Source organism: Bombus flavifrons, chromosome 2 (genome assembly GCF_040668555.2).
Source record: "Bombus flavifrons isolate JBK064 chromosome 2, iyBomFlav1_principal, whole genome shotgun sequence".
Classification (NCBI taxonomy): domain Eukaryota; kingdom Metazoa; phylum Arthropoda; class Insecta; order Hymenoptera; family Apidae; genus Bombus; species Bombus flavifrons.
The window spans coordinates 14,783,421-14,804,696 of record NC_138443.1 but is presented as its reverse complement, the minus strand read 5'-3'; the positions used below and the strand labels follow the sequence as shown (position 1 = coordinate 14,804,696).

Here is a 21,276-nt window from a genome sequence, read left to right as displayed (position 1 = left end):
ACAAGCGAATTGTGCTTTATAGGGAGACTATAGGATAATATAAGACCTAAAATAATACAATTACCCAAGTATCAACGAAGCTTTGTCTTTTCCTTTCAACGTCTCTCAGAGCTGTCGTTACTCTCAAAGAGATGTCATCGTAGCCAGGAAGATCCGCAAGCAATTCCTTTCCTAATTTATTTAAACTTTCCAATCTTAATTCCGCAGATCTGGCAGCTTGAACCTCTTGAAGTATTCTCGGACTATCCAACAAGTCTGCCGTATCCGGCCCGGCCAAGCAATTCTCTTTAGATCCGCCGATCAATGACGCAGAAAATGAAAAGTTAAAACGTAAGAACGTGGACAGAAGGTTATAATATTGTAATCGAAATCATTCTGAATTCATTGGAGTTTCGATTCCTTTTCTCCTTTAGAATTACCTGTAAGATCCCCGTAAGCTGAGAGCAAAGCCTCTCGTTCTCCGCGTAAAGCCCTTTTTAAACCATCTCTCTTCATTAGTTCGAAGTACCGTCGAAATTCAGCGAGTAGAGAGTTTGGAGTAGTAGCATCGGCAATTTGTGACTTTAGTTTCTGCGCTACTCTTTCTTCAGCGGGTACCAGCCCTTCTTCGATCTTCCTCTTGAGTCGGTTCCATTCAACACACTGGTCGTCGTCATCGAAGACTACTGATGTACGTATAATTAATTGTGTGTCATTATGTGCGTAAATATAATTGGGTAAAATAATTAATATTAGAAGCATCCGCCGCTAGATAGATTTTTTGTCGTATATTTGTTAAATTATTTGTATGTTTCCTAAAAATTTATCAAGCGTTTACATTCATCATAAATCATTCTTTATGTATCTTTTGTCGTTTTAAATACTCTTTCGACCAGTTTTGTACTATGTTTTTTCAATGTAGTACCATTTTTTCAGATTTTATACGTAATTTATCATACATAATTGTTCTACATTAAAAAGATACTATCGTCGTATCCCTTTATTAGAATAATCAACATTGTCTTGAATGTTTAATAAATATACATAATTCTACATATTTTTGTTAATATTACTGAGGCAAAATTTATCGACTTCTGAACTTGCTGCAATGATCACAGATTACGCAATAACACGTGTATCTTTTGCAATAATTAAATGTTAACAATGCAGGGATACCTTTAACATCATCGAAACAATGCATCAAAGTATCCGTGTCAAGTCCAGATCTCTCATTAGGAGTCAGCAGCCTGGTTAATTGCCTATACTGAGCACGTAGCTCCCCAATCTGCCTAAATACCAAGAAAATCGCCCATTGAATCCAGCTACAAAGCAGGAAGAGCAAATTAATAAGAGATACCTGAGCCGTTTGCCAATACGTGAACATCTTTCGGGGACGTAACTATCACCCTTCCACGGATGAACTGAATGATGAGGCCAAAATAACGTAGTGAATTTCTCCACCATGTCTGTCCATTTCTCGCAAATTCCTGCACCACTTGATATCGCTTCAATTTTCACTCGATCGTCGTTAGTTCGAATCTAGTTTGAGGATGAACACGAGCAATTTCATAAAATTTTAGAAAAATATATCAAGTCCGTGGAATTCTCTTTCATAAATACTATGCTAAATAAAAAACTAAACCGATGACCGACTAAAGTAAACTGATTTTTGAAAGATACAAAAATGAAATAGATAAAGAAAGTAAACTAGTTCTTAGCAGTTTCATTTAAACGTAATTTATCATAGAATATTAGTTGAGATATTTTACCTCTCCGATTGTGTTTCTTACGAGAGATACCACTTCGTCTCCAATAACATCCAAAAAAGATTTCATACGTTCCTCGGTGTATATTAGATCTCCTAACTTCCACAAGTCGTCGGTGTAGCCTGATACTGCTTCAACAGCGTCATCCACGCTAATTAGCCCATCTCTGTGTACGAAAAGGAGGAATATAGCAGATAAAATATACCCAAGTGAAAGTAATTTAATTTCTAATTGCAGCACTGGAAATAAAAATTCAGAAGTCCTCCTATACGTAGTTGTTTAAAAGAACAAAGGATCCCAAATTTTTGTATTAAGACTAAAACCTATATACTATGTCATAGAGAAGAAAAAGAAACGAAACTTTTCATAATACAATTAGGTAAATTAATATGCTTAATTTCTTATCTCAAATTTTACATGCCAATTGTAATGCTTTCACGCGCAATGTTCCAAAGATAGCTAGAAAACGTATCTCCATAAAATTTCTCACGATCCAACTACCGAACAATTCACTGAAATGATCTCTTTTTACGACACCTAGCCACCGCTGCGCTCTCCAACTCGGCTCGGATGCTCCTCAAGGTTTTTACAGCCTCCGCGTAAATCGTTTTGTCGTGCGATCGTTTCGCATCCTCCCATGTCTTTCTCCAATAATTCTCCTCCTCGACGACGGAAGTCGTTGCTGACGAGCCAAGAAGATTCTCCTCCAGCTTCTTCAAATAGGATGAATTGAGACCAGAAGACCGAAGTGTTGGCGCCCATACTTGACGGAGAGCTTCGAGCAACGTCGATCCTTTTCCACTGCCGGTCGTTGTAACTTGAACGAGGTCGTGGAAATTCCTTTCTGTCACCGATGCTTCTGTTAACTACATTAAGCTTTCATTCATCAGTTAATTCGACTTTCAACTTTAGAAGGTATTAAGCAGTTTAAGATCGTTGTTCTCTTAGACGCTATAATTTTATTTAAACGACTTCACGCGAATGACAATGCAATAATTGCGTCGTTGTTATTGAAATAATTCGGTCGAAACGTCATACGAGTCGATAACAGGAAATATGTTGATAAAAATGAAAGAACAAATGTTTAGAAAAATATTGAAATGGCGTGCATTTTTATCGTTTAATGAGATGTAGCTAAATAACTGACAAATAATATTCTACAATTCTTTGTAACGCGTTGAGTAATCACGCTTCTTATATCTTCTGCTTTTATTTTTTATTTACCTTAAAGAAGACCAGAGTGTTCCTCCCAACGGGTAACTCGTTACTCAACTTCAACCGCAGTTCCTCGTCCTTCGCATCCGCCGGTTGTGCACAGAGAATTCTGCACGCGGCTCTGTCCAAGAAGTTGTCCAACACTGTTTGCTCGTTCGCGATCGTCTCATCGTCTTTCAGGGGCACGCCGAAGAAGTGGCCTGCGGTGGACACTATCAACGATCTACGCTTGTCGAGCACCACCATTTTCTTCGTAAACAGTGGAAATTTCGTGTATTCGTGCTGCGAACGTTGTCGTCACGGTACCATTACGAAGTTTGCACGAAACACCGACGAAGTGGCCGTCCTTGTCGCGTGGTGATCGTTCGAGTTGTCATGACGACTCCCGGTCAACACAAACCGGCTGTCATAGGTGCCACGTGCTAGCGCAGGATCGTAGCATTCGATTTTCGATAGTGGCAAAAACACCGGAAGTGATATTTTTGTTGGACGTGGCGTATTCGGAATCATTCAAAGGATGAACAATTTTTTTTATACGTTTTTTTAAGTAAAACGATCTTATTTGGAAGTACACGGACGTTTATTGATTTGATACAGTGTTTGTCAGAGACTTTTCCAAACGAAGAACAACGTTATTGTACGATCTTGAAAGTTTCCGAAATTTCAGAAATCTATCGAACAAGTATAGCGTGAACACTGTGTCTTATAGAGTTTTTACAAGAATCGTATCAATGCATAGTTTACAATTAAATAGAATCATTACACCATATACAGGGTGGTTGGTAACTGGTGGTACAAGCGGAAAGGGGATGATTCTACGCGAAAAAAGGAGTCGAAAATATAGAATAAAAATTTAAAAAATTTAAAAAATAACGTCAATCGAGACAACGATCTACAGTGAGATCCGTTATAACGAGACGTGATAAAGTGCACGCGTACCGAGCGAAAATTCAAAATCGATTTTCTCGAAAACAAAGCCTCGAACGAAAAATGTTTGTTCTATATTTTCGACTTCTTTTTTCGCGTAGAATCACCCCCTTTCCGCTTGTACCACCAGTTACCAACCACCCTGTATAACTGTGATCAGAAGTTTCTAGCCGCTACTGAAGATGACAATGTGTAGTTGTCGTTACTATAAAAATAAAAATGTTTACTTAATAGTATCATTTAGCACGTATTGCTACCACGATGGTTATATTTTTACACGCGAAAGAAATGTTCATTCCTTTGCACGTACCACTGCTTCTCGTATTGAAATAATTCTAATAATAAAATAAAAAATCACTCGTCTCTCAGGTATTTTCATCTATTTCTTTACAGTTAGGTAGATCTATCTTCGCAATCTTTGTAGAAAGCATCGTATTCATAAACAAATCGTTGGAAAACGAAGCGAAAATCGTTTAATTAATAACCGCGCTGCAACACTGGCGCGCGCAACTCTAATGAAGGCGCGAGGATTCACGCATGCACGAAGTTACCGGCATTGTTAACGTTATTACCGCCGAATATTTGCATAATCGGAGTATAGCTGGCATCCACGCTTCGAATAAGCAATCGGAGTACATTCCGATGAGCGTCGAGGCCGATTTATGCGCTCGCGTGCATACGTATGAACTGTCCATGCATACTTCCGCTCGCAGCAAATGACGTGTACGATTGGAGAAGAACCTCTTGGTCGTACCACTTGTCAGAAATATAATTAATGAAACAACGGTTAACAGTGACACATACAGAGATCAACGGAACTGTATTGGTGATGGCTATCCTTTCTTGTAGAACCACTTTGTAAAAGAAAAAAGTAAACGATACGATTCTCTGCGTAATTTTCTTGCAAAATGTAATTTTTAAACGCCAAATCCAGCTATAATATTAATTTCAGTCCTTCAAATGATTATGTAAAATTTCTAACGATTCAACTTTCTAAATGATCGTAATGCAAAACTGGAATTTTTGTTTCTGTTTATTCTATTGAGTTGGTAACTAAGTGACTGCGGATTTTCTCATTACCACCTAATGACAAAATCTGCAATCACTTAGTTGCCAACCCAATAGATTAGTCTTTCTAATTTTGGTTTAATTTTTCGTATTCATGGCACGCTAATGGAAATCTTATGTTTCGCTAGTTTATCGTGCAACTATTTAACGATAATGAATTGTAATGAATTTAAATTTTACACTCGAAACTTACATTCTACGTGGAATCGTATGTTTTACAAATTTATGCAGTACCTTGTAATATAGTACTTAATTTGTGGATACTTTTACTATTCACTTTGTATCATGGCGTTTGAAAAATACAACTACGTGACGTCAAAAATTACACACTTTCCGTCAGACATTTTTTTATTTTAAAAAATATCTAGGTAATGTTTGTTTCAACATATCGCCCATCGAACTTTTAGCTGTTCCAGATCAATTGCGTCAGTAGCATTAGTTAATTGACGCACCGCAATGCGTATATACGTCAGTAGCAGCGAAAGCGTTATTTAATGTCATTATCTTGAGAAAATCGATCTACTTTGTATTAATTAAAAACGTTCTGGTAGTTTGATTTTCATCTAGAATCCTTTGTCTCTTGTAATTTCTTTCTACGGAAGTCTTGCATTTGGAAATATTTCCCATAATGTGGAAACTGAAACGTTGGTTCAGCCGAGTTTCTTTTATGAAAAACGAAGAAATATCTGTATTAGGTGAAATTTGTATTCGTAGAGATCGTAAAATGCATAGAAAGATGTATGAGCGCAGACAATAAATTCATCGATGAGTGATTAATAATTATTCACTGTTGGGCGACATCGATGACTAAGTAAAACGAATCCTATCGCGTTTTCGCAAAGTACGATACGTTAATTGATTTTAAACATCAACAAATGTAACCGACGTTTTATAATTCGTAATAATCGACGCAGACAACTACACGTCGCATACAAATATCCTTATCTTCTCCATTTTCACATGCTTAAAATTCTGCGTACGAGATGATCCATTTGCCTTGATCGTTTGACATCATTTCCTAGATCTTCCGGGCAAAGGCTAATTTCGTCCGTAGTTCTTCCTCCGTGTTGATAAAATTTAATATAGAGAAAGATATTGAAAAAGGAACGAAGCGCGAATCTTTGCTCTACATAGAAATTTTGTAGAACCCGGTATTGTTTCATAAACTACGAAGCTAAAATTACGTTCTTCCATCTGCTTCAGCCGCCGCAGCAATTTCTTCCGCAAACGACCTGAAAGTGAACATACGCAAAACATCCAAAAAGAAGTCTGATCCGGTGGGAAATCAGTTGTCGCTGCAGGAGGAAGTCGTGTTTCCGTACACAGCAGTCAAATGCCGAGGGACGTTCGTTTTATCTCGTTCGTTCTTGACTGAATTTACCATCAAAAAAATACCCTCATTAGAGTGGGCGGAAAGAAGTGAAACACGAATTCTTGGTACCAGGATCGGGCCACGTGGTCACGTAATCAGCGGCTACTCAACATCGAAGTGCCGCTATAAAGCTCGCGGTAATATCAACGCATAGTTTAAATCGACTACGCCTTCATAAAAATGAGCTCGTTATCCGCAGTATAATTTATTCCGAAAATATTCTCCGATAAGATCGTCATAAATTAGAAGGAAATACCGCGTTAATATATTCGCTAACTGTTTGCTACGTTTACTTCGTTTAATTGGTTTCGGATTATTTATTCGCTTTGCGATTATTTGATAAGTATTTGGCAATTTTTTTTATTATTCGTTAACCATCGCCGTTTCTTCTTAAACGGTAAAAAAATATGACAAATCTTTCGTAACAATTGCAAGATGATTAGGTATTATCTATTATGATAGAATTATGCAACGCGAAAGTTGATGCAGCTTGTTGCTCGTATCTTTACTCGCGCGATAAGAAAGTTGGCGAGCAAGAAAACCGAGTAGAATAGAAAAACGTGCCAGGAAAAGCGGTATACATCGGTGGCACGCGATATCGCACCATGACGAGGCGAACAATGGGTCCGACTCTGCAGGCTGCGAGCGCAGTGCCCGTTTTATACATGCGAAGAGAAGATCGTAGCGATTAGACGCGCCAAGGCCGCGTTTACTCCACGATTTTCCTCGCGTCATTCGTAAGAAGTATCGGCAACGCAGCGATAGATCGTTGCGACCATGCTAGGACGCGTGCTTTCAGTCGAGGCGCGGACGCCGTTCCGTGTTCTTCCTCTTCTGTGTTTTTGTCCGAGCTCGTTTTCGTTCTTTCAGCACGAACGGTCCACGTCGGTGGCCTTTCTCTTCGGAGATCCGATCCAGTGAGTCTACGACTGTCGAGGTGAGTTCCTAGATAAAATACACTTTCCACGCTGAATCTTTGGATATTTTACGCGGTCGAGAGGCACGCGTTTATTTATCGGTGAACTGGAGTTATCAGAAGTAATGAAGTTTTCAGTTTCCGTAGCAGTTTCTCGGGAGATTTTCGTAATTCAGTTTGTGGCTGATTCTTTCAAATTGTGTGATTTAAAACAGGTTGAAAACGGAATGCTATTTCGTAATTGTGTCGTTATCGTTCATAGTGGTGTGACTTCTTTTTCATTATTTTTGTGGCATCGAGCCGAACATGACGAATGAAATATGGTCAATAATTTTGATTAAAAATAGACCACGTTTGAGTGTATCTTGCTCGTTCTTTGCCATGTAACAGATAGTTATAGAAAGAAGTATAGAACATATGAACGTAGAAATTAACATATAAATGTAGAAACATCTGTATGAAGAAATACAAGTTTAGATACGTATATATAAAACTCAATCTATAATTTCAATTACGTTGCTAATAACATTGGAAATATGTATTAATAGCGTACATGTAGTTACAGGGAATTTTCAATGTAATTATCGTTTCTCAGCTATGAGAGTGGAGAACAAAGTCCTTCTTAACAGGATATATTTTTCATTATCCTTACATAATCAAAACATCAACAATCGATACTGACTAATCTTGCAAACGACGTTAAGTTACTCTGTGCACACGTTCGTCCAATAAAATTAAAACGAACTTGTAAAACCGATTTCTTAGTCGAATTGCCAAGCTTCATTTGTAATTCATACTTCTCACAAGTTTTCTGTACCAAATTAAGACGAGATAAAAATCTGTGCCCCGGCCACGATTTCAAACGACCGACGACGATTCTCCTCGCTCCGGACATCGTTCAAGGTATCCAAAGAATTACATCGAATTAAGTTTTCGGCCTGCTCGAACAGCCTTTTCCTTTTCATTATGGTACAAGAGTACCGGTACCTTCGTTATCGCACGGCTATTTTTACATTGTCGCTTATGCAACGAAAGATTGGCGATAGTTTTCTGCAACTAGGTCCCCGAACGTGCCCCGTTTTCGATACAGTTACGCGTAAACGCGAGATTCGCGTGATATGCTCGGTGTATTCACTCGAGCCGCGAAAGTGGAGCGTATCTGAAAGTGTGCCGGTCTGCGTCATCAACAGGCGTAATTATATTATGATAAACACGGTTTCATATAACCGTTAGATAAGTATTGGATGTTTTTACCGAAAACTTACTTATTATTTGCCCTTAGTGCTCTTCAGCTTCAGCGTAAACAGATAGTATTTGTGCATCGTTGATAAAGAAATCTTCGGTATGATATTTTTACGATACTATTATTACTACTCGTACAATGTATTCAACGACTATTATCGCATCTATGAATCGAACAGTACGGATTAGCAAAGTGGTATACATGTTTGTATCCCACTCGCATATTTTCCCATTTACGTACGAACGTGTAAATTTGAATGGCGTTTCAAAATTTTCTCACGCGATTCGTAATCCCAAAGTCTATAGAAACGTCAGATATTTTCTTCAAATTTTACAATTTTATACTGCGTATCAAGACTCCTTCGATCTATATGTATAATTTATCGCATTTTTAACGCATTCATAGGTATATTTGTTATGCAGGGTGGGTGGTAAAGGGGGTGATTCTACGCGAAAAAAGAAGTCGAATAGAAGTAAATTTTAGAAGAAGAATAGAAGTAGAATAGAATAAAAATTTTTTTTTTTTTTAATTTTTCCATCGAGACAACGATCTACAGTGAGATGCGTTATAACGTGCCGCACGCGTACCGAGCGAAAACTCAAAGTCGATTTTCTCGAAAACAAAGCCTCAAACGAAAAATTTTTATTCTATATTTTCGACTTCTTTTTTCGCGTAGAATCACCCCCTTTCCGCTTGTACCACCAGTTATCAACCACCCTGTATATTCTACGATAATCGTAATCACAGCTGTCAGAGCAAACGAAGACACTTCGTGGTGATATAATTTGAAGATTAGTGTTGCGGCACATTGTTTTCCTCCGCTTATTTGCGCACATCTTTGTGTTTTCATAGCAAATCCAACATTACTCGATGTTAATCTTCCTGCAAACGATTACGTATACCGCAATCTCGTTTCCCTATCCGCATTTATTAGTATTTTTTACTGCTTTCATGCCGAATTACAATGCCGTAAAAAGTTTCCTACGTTATGTTTATAATCCATGAAATCGAATTTTTCTCGCAAACGAGTTACAGGCAAAAACGAATATACAACGGAAGTTCTCTATCGATAGACTTACAATGTTACTCGATGTTTATACAAACATCATATTTTTCAAACGCATCTTCGCGGAGTCTAGATCGATGCAATTATATTAATAGCTTTCCTTACATCACTTATATTTATCATTAAATCGTCGGTGTGCAAACGCACTTTAGTTTTATCGAATCGTAGGCACTTACGAGTGTCGTTGAACTTCTCATTCACGATAAGCCATTCATGGAATTGAGCAGAATTCATGATAAAGCACTAATTCACAATCTTTTCCTTCTGCGCAATTAGATTTTCGTGTAGATCGTTTTTTTTTTCTGCAATACAGTTTCATACGATCATCCCCAATCGATACGGTTTGACCCAATTACGTTGCTAATTTCTACACAAAAAGATTTTTGATTTTCAGAAAGAAACACGAGCATAAAATTAGAATGAGAAAGAACGTGAGCGAAGAGTAATTTCTTCGTATCTTTCTTCGTAGTTAAAAAGTATTTTTAATGGGAAGAGTAGATAATCGGGTCAAAAACAACTCGAAACGCGTTTAATTTGCCTCGTGTTAAATTACGATACGTTTGCCTCTTTTCATAATATAGACATTTCGCTGCTCCTTGTTATCAAAATTTGATATGCTTACTCCGAATAAGAGAATTTACAAATTTACTGCGGTATGATAATATTTATTGTACGAGTTCTGTAAAGTTTGATTGAATTTTCTCAAAGCTCGAGTTGGTTTAGAATACTTCAAAGACTCTCGGACAGCTGTAACATAGCAGAACTGTAGCAATAATCGACTCCCTCGATCTTGACAGACGTTCACTTAATCAGTGGCTTCATTGATCGCGCTCGTGCTTACGTACTGTCATAAAAGACACGATTTTCCGCGTGTTTGAACAAATAGAAGCTGAAAGAAACGTAGAATCATGTCGCGCAATTAGCAGTGAATCACACGCCGTGCATTTTAAACGATCGTAGGAGCAGTTGCGTCAAAAGACCAGCTCAGGTCGTGTGGAATTTATCGTTTTTCTTCTAAATCGAAGAAAAGAAGCTTAGTTCGTCTCAATTTTTAAGGACTCTATCGCCTATACGATACATCTACTATCTTTGAAAACTCGAATATTTTATTATCCTTACGAAGCTAAATGATATTTTCAAACTTCTTGTTCGATAGTCATTGACGTATCGTAATCTTGATCTTTCAAGTGTTAAATTACTTACGATCTAAAGACCAAACCCACGCATATGACTCTTACTAATTGTAAAGGTGAGTGGTTGAATAGGCTGATAATTTTACAAAAAATGACAACATTACTATGTACGTAGAAAATGTAGCGAAAAATTCATAAACCACTCCGATGAATTATACATAGCAATGGACTTTTTCGCTTATTTAAATGTTATAGAAGATATATTTAAAGGTGATGGAAACACTTGCAGAAAGACAAGGCAGTTAGAGATGGACAGAATTTTCTGGACTCTGAAAAATTTTTGTAAACTTTCGTTTCGTATTTGTTTGTTCATTTCATCGCATTTGTTTGCAATATTTTACAACGCTGCAAATTAAACTCTTTCGTGCGAGTCATAACGAATAGGCTGTTAATAAAGTCCATCAACGATCCGTTTTCAAACTTAGATCGAACCTCTGAAACAAACCAGATATAACTGAAATTAATTAATCGATCTAGCGGAAATCAAACGTTTTACCTGATCCACCACAACAACTGACTGAACGTTCAAATGATAATATAATTTTTTAGGAGAAGCTCTTTTTAACTAGCATCTTCTAACAACAATTTTCCAAAGAAGGCATTCTAACTACTAAACATTAAAGTAACAATGTTTTTTGACATTTTTGACATTTTGTATTTGTCTTATTTCCACTATTAATATATAATAATTCTTTCCACAGGTGTAAGGATAACAGCCAATTAAAAATGACGGACCAACCACCAGGCAAAGGGCCGCCAAGTGCCATTATGCTGGTGTTTTCAGCCCTCACACACATCCTCCTATTGGCGCCAGTGATATACATTTTGGTTTTGGCCTTTGGAAAGTACAGCTTCTTCTCGTGGCATCCCATTTGCATGAGCGTCGGAGTAAGTAGCCAACTTGGCCAACATTAATTGCACAATGGAACAATTAAAGAAGCACGTGGATCAGGAATGTAGGTGCTTGACTCCTACGTTACATCCGTAACTCGATACGTTGAAAATTACATTGCACAAAAATTAGCGGTTGAAGCAACAGGTTGGTTCTTATTCGAGAAGAAGAGTCGGTGCAACTCTCTTGTTTAAAGTCGACAAACATCCTGCAGCAACGAATGCGTTTCGTAATGCCACGGTGGCAATAAATCTTCTGTTTACACGCTGCAAAGTTACGGAAATTGATGTTTCTCAGTTTCGAAGCGAAGCTTAAAAGAGGAAAGCTTCGCAACTTAATTCTCGAACGTCTTATGCTCCAATCTCGTTCTAGTTGACGAAAACAGTTTTAACGTTTTAAGAAAATCTTTAGCATAAAATTGAAGCGAAAAGTTACGCGTTATATCGATAACGTTACTTCCATATTTTCTTTAAGCGTCAAATGCTATTTTCCATGAAATTTCACTCCACAGTGTATTCTCTTATCTGGAAGCTCAATAACGCCAAACGAAGTAAGACAGCTAATTGTTCTATTGTTATTCGATATTAAGCGAGAAATAGAAGAGTAGCTGTTTGCGATATACGGCTGTTTAGAAATAACATCACGACGGTATCTTTACAGGACGAGAATACTAAAATGGAAATTCTCATGCAGTGAAATTTTACGATAGCACCTAGTTAATTTGAGAAATTGAAGAAATTTCTTAACGATAGAAAAATACAAATAAAAATGTCCCGAAGAACGCCGTGTTTACCGATATGAAATGAATCCTTTTGATATAAGTTTCTGCACAAAGGAAGCTGACGAAACAGACGTTTATAGAAAGTGTGGAATATGAAATATCATCCATTGAGAGTAGAACGCGGAAGACAGTTTATGTGGATAACCGCAACTTTTTCATTTTGGTGAAAAGGCAATTCGTATTTCACACCAACTGCATAACGAAGCATGTCATAGAGGCTATCTTACGATGTGTTTAAAATATCTTCACGACTAATTACAACATCGGCGTACGCTGAAATCATTCGTTTCATATTTTATTTGCGATGAGGATTAAACATTTTTCTGTGAAACACAGAATCACAGCCGTGATTCATGGGACTATTAAAACGTCGCGGGCATCCGATCAATTTTCTCGTAATTATTGTTTTCATGGTTGCAAATATCCTGGCGCGTGACATAATACAAAACTATCTAATATCATACGTATAGAATACTATTAATTAATACAACTAATTAACACTATCAGTTAATACAATACGAATACTTTCTTGTACGACTATACTTAACTTGTTGTACGATTATAATAAGTATGATAGCATACGCACGTAAAATAATAAACGTAATTTTCCACGACATTAATGGAAGAACAAATATGGTGAAAGATATCTGCAACTTACAGCATTGTTTACGTTCCCAAAGCTAAAAAAATAAAATGATCGTGTGTCTATCATTCTGAAGAGTTTTGTATGTAAAAGACATAAAATCCTAGACATGATTAAGCGACCTTCGTCCAAGTGTCTCAACTCTTAGATCATCCTCGTACTTGGAAGAATGTTGAGTTCTGCTTATTCGCAAGTGTTCCGAACAATGTTCTTAAATAAATCAAATACAATCGAATCTGGAGTATGCAGTATGTTGGTAACAAATAAGAAGTAAACTTAGCAAAGATCTGCAATAAAGGAAGAAAAAGAAGAAGAAACGAAACCACCCAACTTCATTGATTAATCTAATTACTAAAATTCTTTTTTTTTTTGTCTTTCTTTCTAATGATATCATGTCGATTCATTATCTCCTTAAAACATCGTAGGCGTGCACACTTGTACATCCACCGAATTAAACGGTGAAGGAATCCACCGTTGACCCAGATCGACAAATTGGTTGCAACATTCTCTGAGTAAACTAAAACGATCGCTATTTTCTCTGTCGATTGCTGTCGATTGCTGTCGATTGCTCTGCCTATCAAATTCGTCAAACACTAAGGCTTCGTGTTAGAGCTCGTCGTTAGGCCGGGTTTATGACACGGCCAGGAATAATTGCTATTTTTGAGAGTTAGGACATAGCGCTTCTACCATCTGGGTATCAACATTCAGATGGTGCACTAGCACAGTAAGTGATGTAAATGATGTAACGCTATAAATTGAAATTTTAAGAGACACGTCGGCTGCCACGGTGGTCATCGCGTTACTAAGCTTTTTAGCTTTTAAGCAAGATCATAAACCTAAACATTTTCGACAGTGCGAATGATTTACATAACGCTGTCGGAAAAAGTGGGCAAATGCGATATAATAGTTTGCAAAAATTATATGTTTAATGATGTACTATACTTCAATCTAGAACCACCCTCTAAAAGACTCTTTGCGACTCCCTCCCGCTATACAAAACATTCCTCATAATCCAATGAAAACATATTAAAAACATAGATATTTTAGAATATAAAACTAACTAAAAGTAACCTTGACAATCATCTAAAAACACTTCGCAACTCCGTTGTGGAATCTGGTACCTAACAATCTCCGCTAAATCTACTCAAACCCTACGAAACTTTCCACATGATCGAACTGACATCCATTCCCATAGCAAAACTTATCTGTTCCCTTTGTTCCCATGCAAAAATTCTTTAAATGCCAATCGATTAAGTAGCAACTTTTTCCTCGATACAGGTGGGTCTTCTGATAACCGAGGCGATATTCAGCGTTTCCGGTGAGGCGTATGTCAGCTGGAAGGTGTCCAGGGCCAACAGAGTAACGATTCACTGGATCCTGCACGCCACCGGTCTAGCATTAGTATTAGTCGGACTGATCATCATCGTGGTCAACAAGAACAACAACAACAATCCGCATTTTGTCACGCCTCACGCGATCCTCGGATTGGTCAGCATTATCTTGGCGTTTCTAACAGCTGCGTTCGGCATCGTTACCAACAATTCCAGGTGGCTGTATCCGCGTTTCAGGCCGGTTCTTCTGAAAATCATGCACGCGTTCGGTGGTATCATAGTCACGGTGCTCTTGCTTGCGACGTTGATCACGGGCACGTACACGAAATGGTGGCCTGGTGGCTATACTGGAAGAAGCTTGACGTTCACAGCGTTCTTCATCGCGGGTTTCTTCATCCTTCTGAAGCCGGTTCTAGGAGCTGTTTCGAGAAGCAGAGTGGTTTTCGGTCCGCCACCTACTACCACCTAATTACTATGTATAATATCGTATATTACTATAGCAAACGTCTACGTACCGTAGCAAAGGGAAACAATTTCAACGCTTTTATCCAGCATCAACGTACCTTCAACAACTTGACTACGAAGGCACAGAATTTCAGATTTTCAAAGCCAATGAAATATGTTAAAGATTTATGAAGTACATGGTAAACGTGATGTTCGTACTCGTCGATGAACGAGAAAGATTCTCATCCTTTTTGCATATGCGATAAGTATAGCGAAGCCTGAAGTAGATTCAAGAGCATAATTGTGTTCAGAGTTTGTTTGTAGTCTGTTCAATAAACGCGATTTATTTGCCTTACGCTACTCTAGATTCGATCAGAGATCAACATAGCAATAGAGATCGATCTATAAAAACATTCTTATCGGATTAAGTATTTCGTGTCGATTACATTGACATAGATAAGAGGCTTTTATCGTGTCACGTAGTAAGATAAGATTTAATCGAGTTAATTGCTACAATTGACTTTCGATCGTGAAACATCGTAATCGAGATCTCTATACTCCAAATAGTTTTATTTTTTATGATTTCAAAATCAGTAACAGAAAGAGTATGTATTTTTCGTATGTGAAGCAGGAAATGTACAGGATTTCTGACGAAGAAATAATTATTTTCTAAATCGTTCATTCTGAATTATTTATCATTCTGTTACAATGCCAAAGGGTTAATCTACTTATAATTCAGACATTCCGTCCTCCAATGATTGTACAGCGATTACGACAACCATTTTTAAAGCTAGATTTAGATAATTTCTTTAATTCCTAAGATGTTCAATACTTTTCAAATATCCAGCTACAAAACTCTATTAATGCTAATCGTAAAGTTCAAAATCAAGGCTTAAGTTAAAATAAACGAGTGATAATTTAAATCCGAGTAAACCATGTTTAACCAGATACTCGTAGAATTATTCATAAATGAACGAAAAGAAAGATTTGTTATACCTCGGTTGTGTTCATCGAACAGTTAACATGCCAAAAAAAAAAAAAAAAAGAAAAAGAGAGAAGGGAAGAAATGAAACGTTCATATAAATGCACCAAAAATGCTTGTAAACTCACCTGGCAAGAGAAAAACGTATATTTTTAGATATATATAAATAAGTAGTACATATAAGAAACGTTTACCAAAAAGATAATGCAGATTTGTAATATTAACTTATTAAGATATTATATAGTATCGTATAATATTATTTAAAAATGAAATATATATATGTTGAAATAATATTTGCTTGGACATTTAACATAAGATTATTAAATAAACGAATAGAGAAGACAATAGACGCGGTGGCATTATCGTCAACCATATATATCAACACTTTATTAATTACACACGCATCATATACATATATATATATATATATATATATATATATATATATATATATATATATATATATATATATATATATAAATATATAGAATTTACATAATGTATATATCTTCCGCAATGCAATGTACATGTATATTAATACAATTTCTTATCCTCGATATAATCTCATCGTCTCTTATATATCGTGTTTCTTCCACCTTTTCTCATCTTTTCCCTTAATTTCTCCTTTTCTTGGACTAACTTTTAAAATTTCTCATAATCGTCAACGTATGATAAACATCCGAAATCCTAAACCAATAAACAACCTAATCACGCGTAAAACTGTCCTCTCGTAATCTATTTGTGTGGATCATCGTTAACGTTGTGCAACAACACGTAATGTATTGTACACATATATGTATGTATGTACATTCATATTTGATGTACATATATACATATGTATACGTATTTGTGTTTGCGTATTATTTAGGTGCAAGTTTATTTGATATAGACAGAACACGACTTTGGATTTTTCGTTTAAATTGCTTTGTCGCATTCCTTCGGTAGCTTCACTGCCTTAGAAGTTACATGCATTTGATCATGCACTCGTCTATACGTTTCCCGTGTGCCTCTCTGTTTCATTGAAAATATACAATTTGATTGAGGTATACGTTAATTCTAGTGAAAACAATAGGATCGATCGAATTAACTAAATCTAATTTAAAAAACTCTAAAATTTTTGATTACATATATGTGTGTTGCGTAATCAATTTGTAGAATATGTAAAAGCAACATTTGTAAACATCAGTTGTAAATTTTCGCAATTTTCTCTTATAGAAACGTCGTTTTCTGTGTTCGTAATAGTTTTAGATTTGAAATATTTAAGATCTACTAAATTAAAAATTTGTTCGTACGTGTGATTTATCCAAGCGCTAAATGCAAAGATAATTAATCAAATCCAAGGGAACAAATCGTAAAATCTGAAATGTTTGTATACGTATCTTAGAACAATGGCAACGTACGAAATAAAATTTTTATGATACAAAAGAAATTCTCTTCTTACACTGTGTACATTGTGTATAACGTCCAATGGCAGAAGAAGATGATATATTAACGCGAATAATGCGATATCTTATAATAGCAGAAACAAAGCCTCTAGCTGTAGCAACTAAGAATTTCTAAAAATTTGATAAGTAATAGTATAAAGATATGTCAGCATTTTTTATTGATCAGTAGTATAAACTTATATTAACAAAATCACATGACAACAAGGAAATTGTAAAGTACCTTATAATGTAACTCGCAAAAATGAAATAAATATGAAGATTTACAAGAATTACTTGAAGAAATGGAACTGAAAAGGTTTCTGAATCATAGGCTGATTTTAAAAGTAAACACTTTTACATTGATATTATCTGAGAAACACGAGTAGCGTATCAGAAGCAAGCGTATTAAAATTGCTTCTCTTCGTCCAGAATAATTTTCCACAAATCGCAGTTTTAATGCTATTTCTTCAACATCCAACGATTTTCCATAGACACATGCTCGCCAACGTACAAAAATCTGTCTTATTAACGCGAACGAATATTAATCCTATCGTTTCCCATAAAACATAACGCATCTGCTACCGCCTAACACTATCCTCGCTCTCGAACGCTTTTCTCTTTCTCGATTAGCTCTAGGACACGTTACTTTGTACTGTTCGCTCTATTGGTTGCTCTTGGTGACGTAAAATCCGAAACATTACTCGGTAACCCTGAATTCACGTATCGAAATCTTCGCACGAACGATCTCTGCAGCAACTTAGAAACGAAATAGCCAAAGGAAGATTATTTTTCAGTTCGAGTACTTTGAAACGTAAATCTTTTAATCGATAAACACTTACAAATCATATTAAATATCAAATATGATTTTGTTGGAAATTATACACAGAAGATAGTTGCAATTATTTTCTTCTAATTATATTTAATTAATGAAATATACAAGCCATTTAAACCATGAGCCTTTATACGTTTCATTGTAATAGCAACAAAGTTACCGCATCGTTACCGATAATTCTACGTCACCGAAATCTTAACCCTATCTAGGACAGTCGACCACGTGGCCTGACCGGTTTAAACCGGCAGCTAATGCTCTCTATTTATTAATTTATATTATTTAATTATTATTATTATTCATTACTTTTGTATATAACATAACTCTTTTTATAATAATAAATATTGTTATTGTTGTTGTCAATAACGCGCTAAATCTTTTGTTTAAATTCCTTTTTAAACCTGCATTAGATTCGCCTATCTAGCCTAAGGACATTAAAGTTCTGTCGAATGCTTATCTATCAGTCACCCTCTCTTCCCACGAATCCCAAGCACTTTATATCTTCTCATTTCTCTCGCGATTGTTTCTCCGTACTCTTTTTAATCACATTTCTCAAACTGGCAAAATCTGTCCATCGATCGAACAATCGTACGTCAGGGTTCCCTTAAACGAAGAATCCTTGCTTCTTCTTTTCATTTCTTTTCTTTTTTTGTTTCTTGATTATGTCTCGGATATGGCTAGTTGGAGTGCGTTTCTCGCGTTCCTATCGGTATAATTTCGTTTCTGTCTAATCTGAATATATCAGTACGTGTACCTTCATTCAGATTAATTAAGTTACTTGAATTTCAAGAGGACACTTGATGGAGAATAAAGGGAACGTATTTATGAATGTACGTAAAATATATCGATTTGTAATTAGAAACATATATGCATAATAGAGAGATTTTATATATACGAAATATAACGGAATGTAAAGTTTAGAAGAAAAGGTATCGGTACATATAAGTAAGTACTAAAAAGAAAATCTGGAAATAAGATTACATTACTTAGCAACTATTATTTTTTTTTTTTCTTTAAGTCAACCAACAATTGGAAGGTCTCGAGTTTGTTTTTAAAACCTGAAAGCATATTTAATTGAGTTTCGTTTAGTCAAGTAAATTTATTCGTACCGGTATGTGAAATATTGCAAATCATTTGCTATCAATATTTTAATCAATGCTACCAAACTTTGGTAATAGATGAGAACAAGCATAGAAATTCGAGTAAAATAGATGACAATTCCAGGCTGGTTTCGTATTACTCGAATTGAAATTTGTTGAATCGAAGTAACTTGACTAATCCAAACGAAGCTTATGCGGTTAGTCTAATGCTTCTTCCCATTAAACGAACAGTAGCGGAAATATTTCGTTGAAAAGGAAATGAACGTTTCATCGAAAACAGACGGATCTTAATACAAACGATAGATTATTAAAATCTATGATACTTAATGGATAATTGTATACTTGGTATTTTGATCACCGTGTTTTGTACCTACTCGTATGTTTGTAAAATGGAGGATCGACAGGATTTCGGGCATTCAATTAACTGAAAGACTAACTGGGATACAAAGTCCTGGGTTTCGGTATTTGAATATGAATCGATTCGATAAACTTTCATTGTCTTCAATGCGAAGCTAACGAGCCTCGATTGGATACGAATTCCGATCTTGGGATTCGAATATCGCTCTATTTAATGTTTTTTTTTTTTATTTTTTACTTTTTTGCCTATTTTCTGTGAAGCTCTGAGTATTAACAACGACTAGATTCTAAAATGTTAATTAGGTCACCGAGGATCCATCATGTACGCCAATAGTGAGAATCCTCCTCCACTTGTTCATCCCTTTGAGCAAAGGATTAATGGCAAAGGACGAATATTTACTCTTAACGTCCACTTTCATTACTTACAAACCATATTGATCGCATATATAACGAGAACTGCGATTTCTTACGAACGAGTCGTATAGTCGCAGGAAGCTTCGAAATTTTTATCGTTTGCAAATTTCATGTTTACGTAAAGCTCGTGAAGCTTATTCTAATGAAAACGGTTTGCTGAAAATTCCTGTAACCACGAACAACCGTGTAAAAAAAAGATCTTTAAGGGGCAAAGTTTCGCGGCAACTTGTATTTTTTCCTGTTCGTTGAATCTAACGTAAACAACAAGTCAAAGGATTGTAAAACGATACACTAATTTTAGCTACGCTCATTTTATGCGCAAACGAAAAATACTTCGACGAGGCAATGAGGAGAACGAGACCAGTCAATTTGTGATAATAAAAATTGTGTACGTTACCAATGAACGCGAACACGTGGACCGTTAAGAGGACAAAAAGTGGAGTTAGGCCCTTGTTACTCTAGAAAAGTACACTTACACACACTTTCCACACTTTTTTTCGTCGTGTTCACTCACTCAACGAAACGCAGCGAAAAAAAAAATCGCACCACACAGATTCTCACGCGCACGGATATGAGTTAACACATTTTGTATGTCTGCCTTTTTGTAATTTGAACGCAGCGAGATTTTTTTCTATTTCTCTCGGCTTTAATGTCTAGTTAAATTGTTTCGTGACGTTTCTTCGCTCGGAACCTCCCTCTTTCTTGCGGTATATCAAACGATGAATCGTGTCGTGTATTTTTTTATTATTTTCTTATGCTTGTCTTTTGTACACGTAATATAATAAACTATGCGACGCGTACACCAGTGTACAAGCGCCTATAAATATAATGTAAATATTTAATATACAATAATGTGTATAATATACTATATATGTATATCCTGTAACGTGTGTATATGTATATGTGTATATGTATATACATATATACGTAAAGTATACCGATAAATGTTATACATATGATACAGCTAACAACACTTTACAAACGGGGTCACATAAAAAATAAAGAATCACGATTTCTCACGTTTATTGACTGTGTACGTACGCGCGTAATTTGTCCGGTGTACTCACGAGACATCACTGACTTAAACGTTTATTTTATAATTCCTATTTTTAGGTCTAAAATGATCCGAAACGCTTTTCTCGCTGAACCGTGAAACGACACAACCCTCTCCTCTTTCCTCCTTCTTCCCTCTTCGTTCTAAACACCCTTCCATCATCTCACTGTCTATGGTTCACACAAAAATAAATATATATGATATATATATATGTATATATACGAATATATTGTATTATATATACATATACATATATATACACAATACATGGTTTCTTCTT

General features: G+C 36.0%; 2 protein-coding genes across 4 annotated transcripts in view; one reads left to right on the top strand and one right to left on the bottom strand.

The window, feature by feature from the left end:
• The window catches only part of btv (dynein cytoplasmic heavy chain beethoven), a 32,617-nt gene extending 29,055 nt beyond the window's left edge, over positions 1 to 3,562 (bottom strand). The window contains exons 1-7 of the mRNA XM_069130167.1: positions 2,970 to 3,562; positions 2,283 to 2,611; positions 1,749 to 1,911; positions 1,337 to 1,518; positions 1,156 to 1,268; positions 420 to 665; positions 65 to 285 (exon numbers count right to left, since the gene is read on the bottom strand). Coding sequence (XP_068986268.1) covers positions 65 to 285; positions 420 to 665; positions 1,156 to 1,268; positions 1,337 to 1,518; positions 1,749 to 1,911; positions 2,283 to 2,611; positions 2,970 to 3,206 — 1,491 coding nt within the window. The 5' untranslated portion in view covers positions 3,207 to 3,562. The remainder of the gene's footprint in view (positions 1 to 64; positions 286 to 419; positions 666 to 1,155; positions 1,269 to 1,336; positions 1,519 to 1,748; positions 1,912 to 2,282; positions 2,612 to 2,969) is intronic.
• LOC138190033 (transmembrane reductase CYB561D2) overlaps positions 1 to 15,887 on the top strand; it is a 148,213-nt gene extending 132,326 nt beyond the window's left edge. Inside the window, exons 1-4 of one of the 3 annotated variants that reach the window (XM_069132477.1) lie at positions 7,109 to 7,264; positions 11,223 to 11,367; positions 11,447 to 11,633; positions 14,340 to 15,887. In XM_069132477.1, the coding sequence (XP_068988578.1) occupies positions 11,472 to 11,633; positions 14,340 to 14,861 (684 nt within the window). In that variant the 5' untranslated portion in view covers positions 7,109 to 7,264; positions 11,223 to 11,367; positions 11,447 to 11,471 and the 3' untranslated portion in view covers positions 14,862 to 15,887. Of the gene's footprint in view, positions 1 to 7,108; positions 7,265 to 11,222; positions 11,368 to 11,446; positions 11,634 to 14,339 lie in introns of those variants that run through there. The other 2 variants (XM_069132476.1, XM_069132478.1) reach the window with 2 other exon arrangements.
• Positions 15,888 to 21,276: the final 5,389 nt, after the last annotated feature.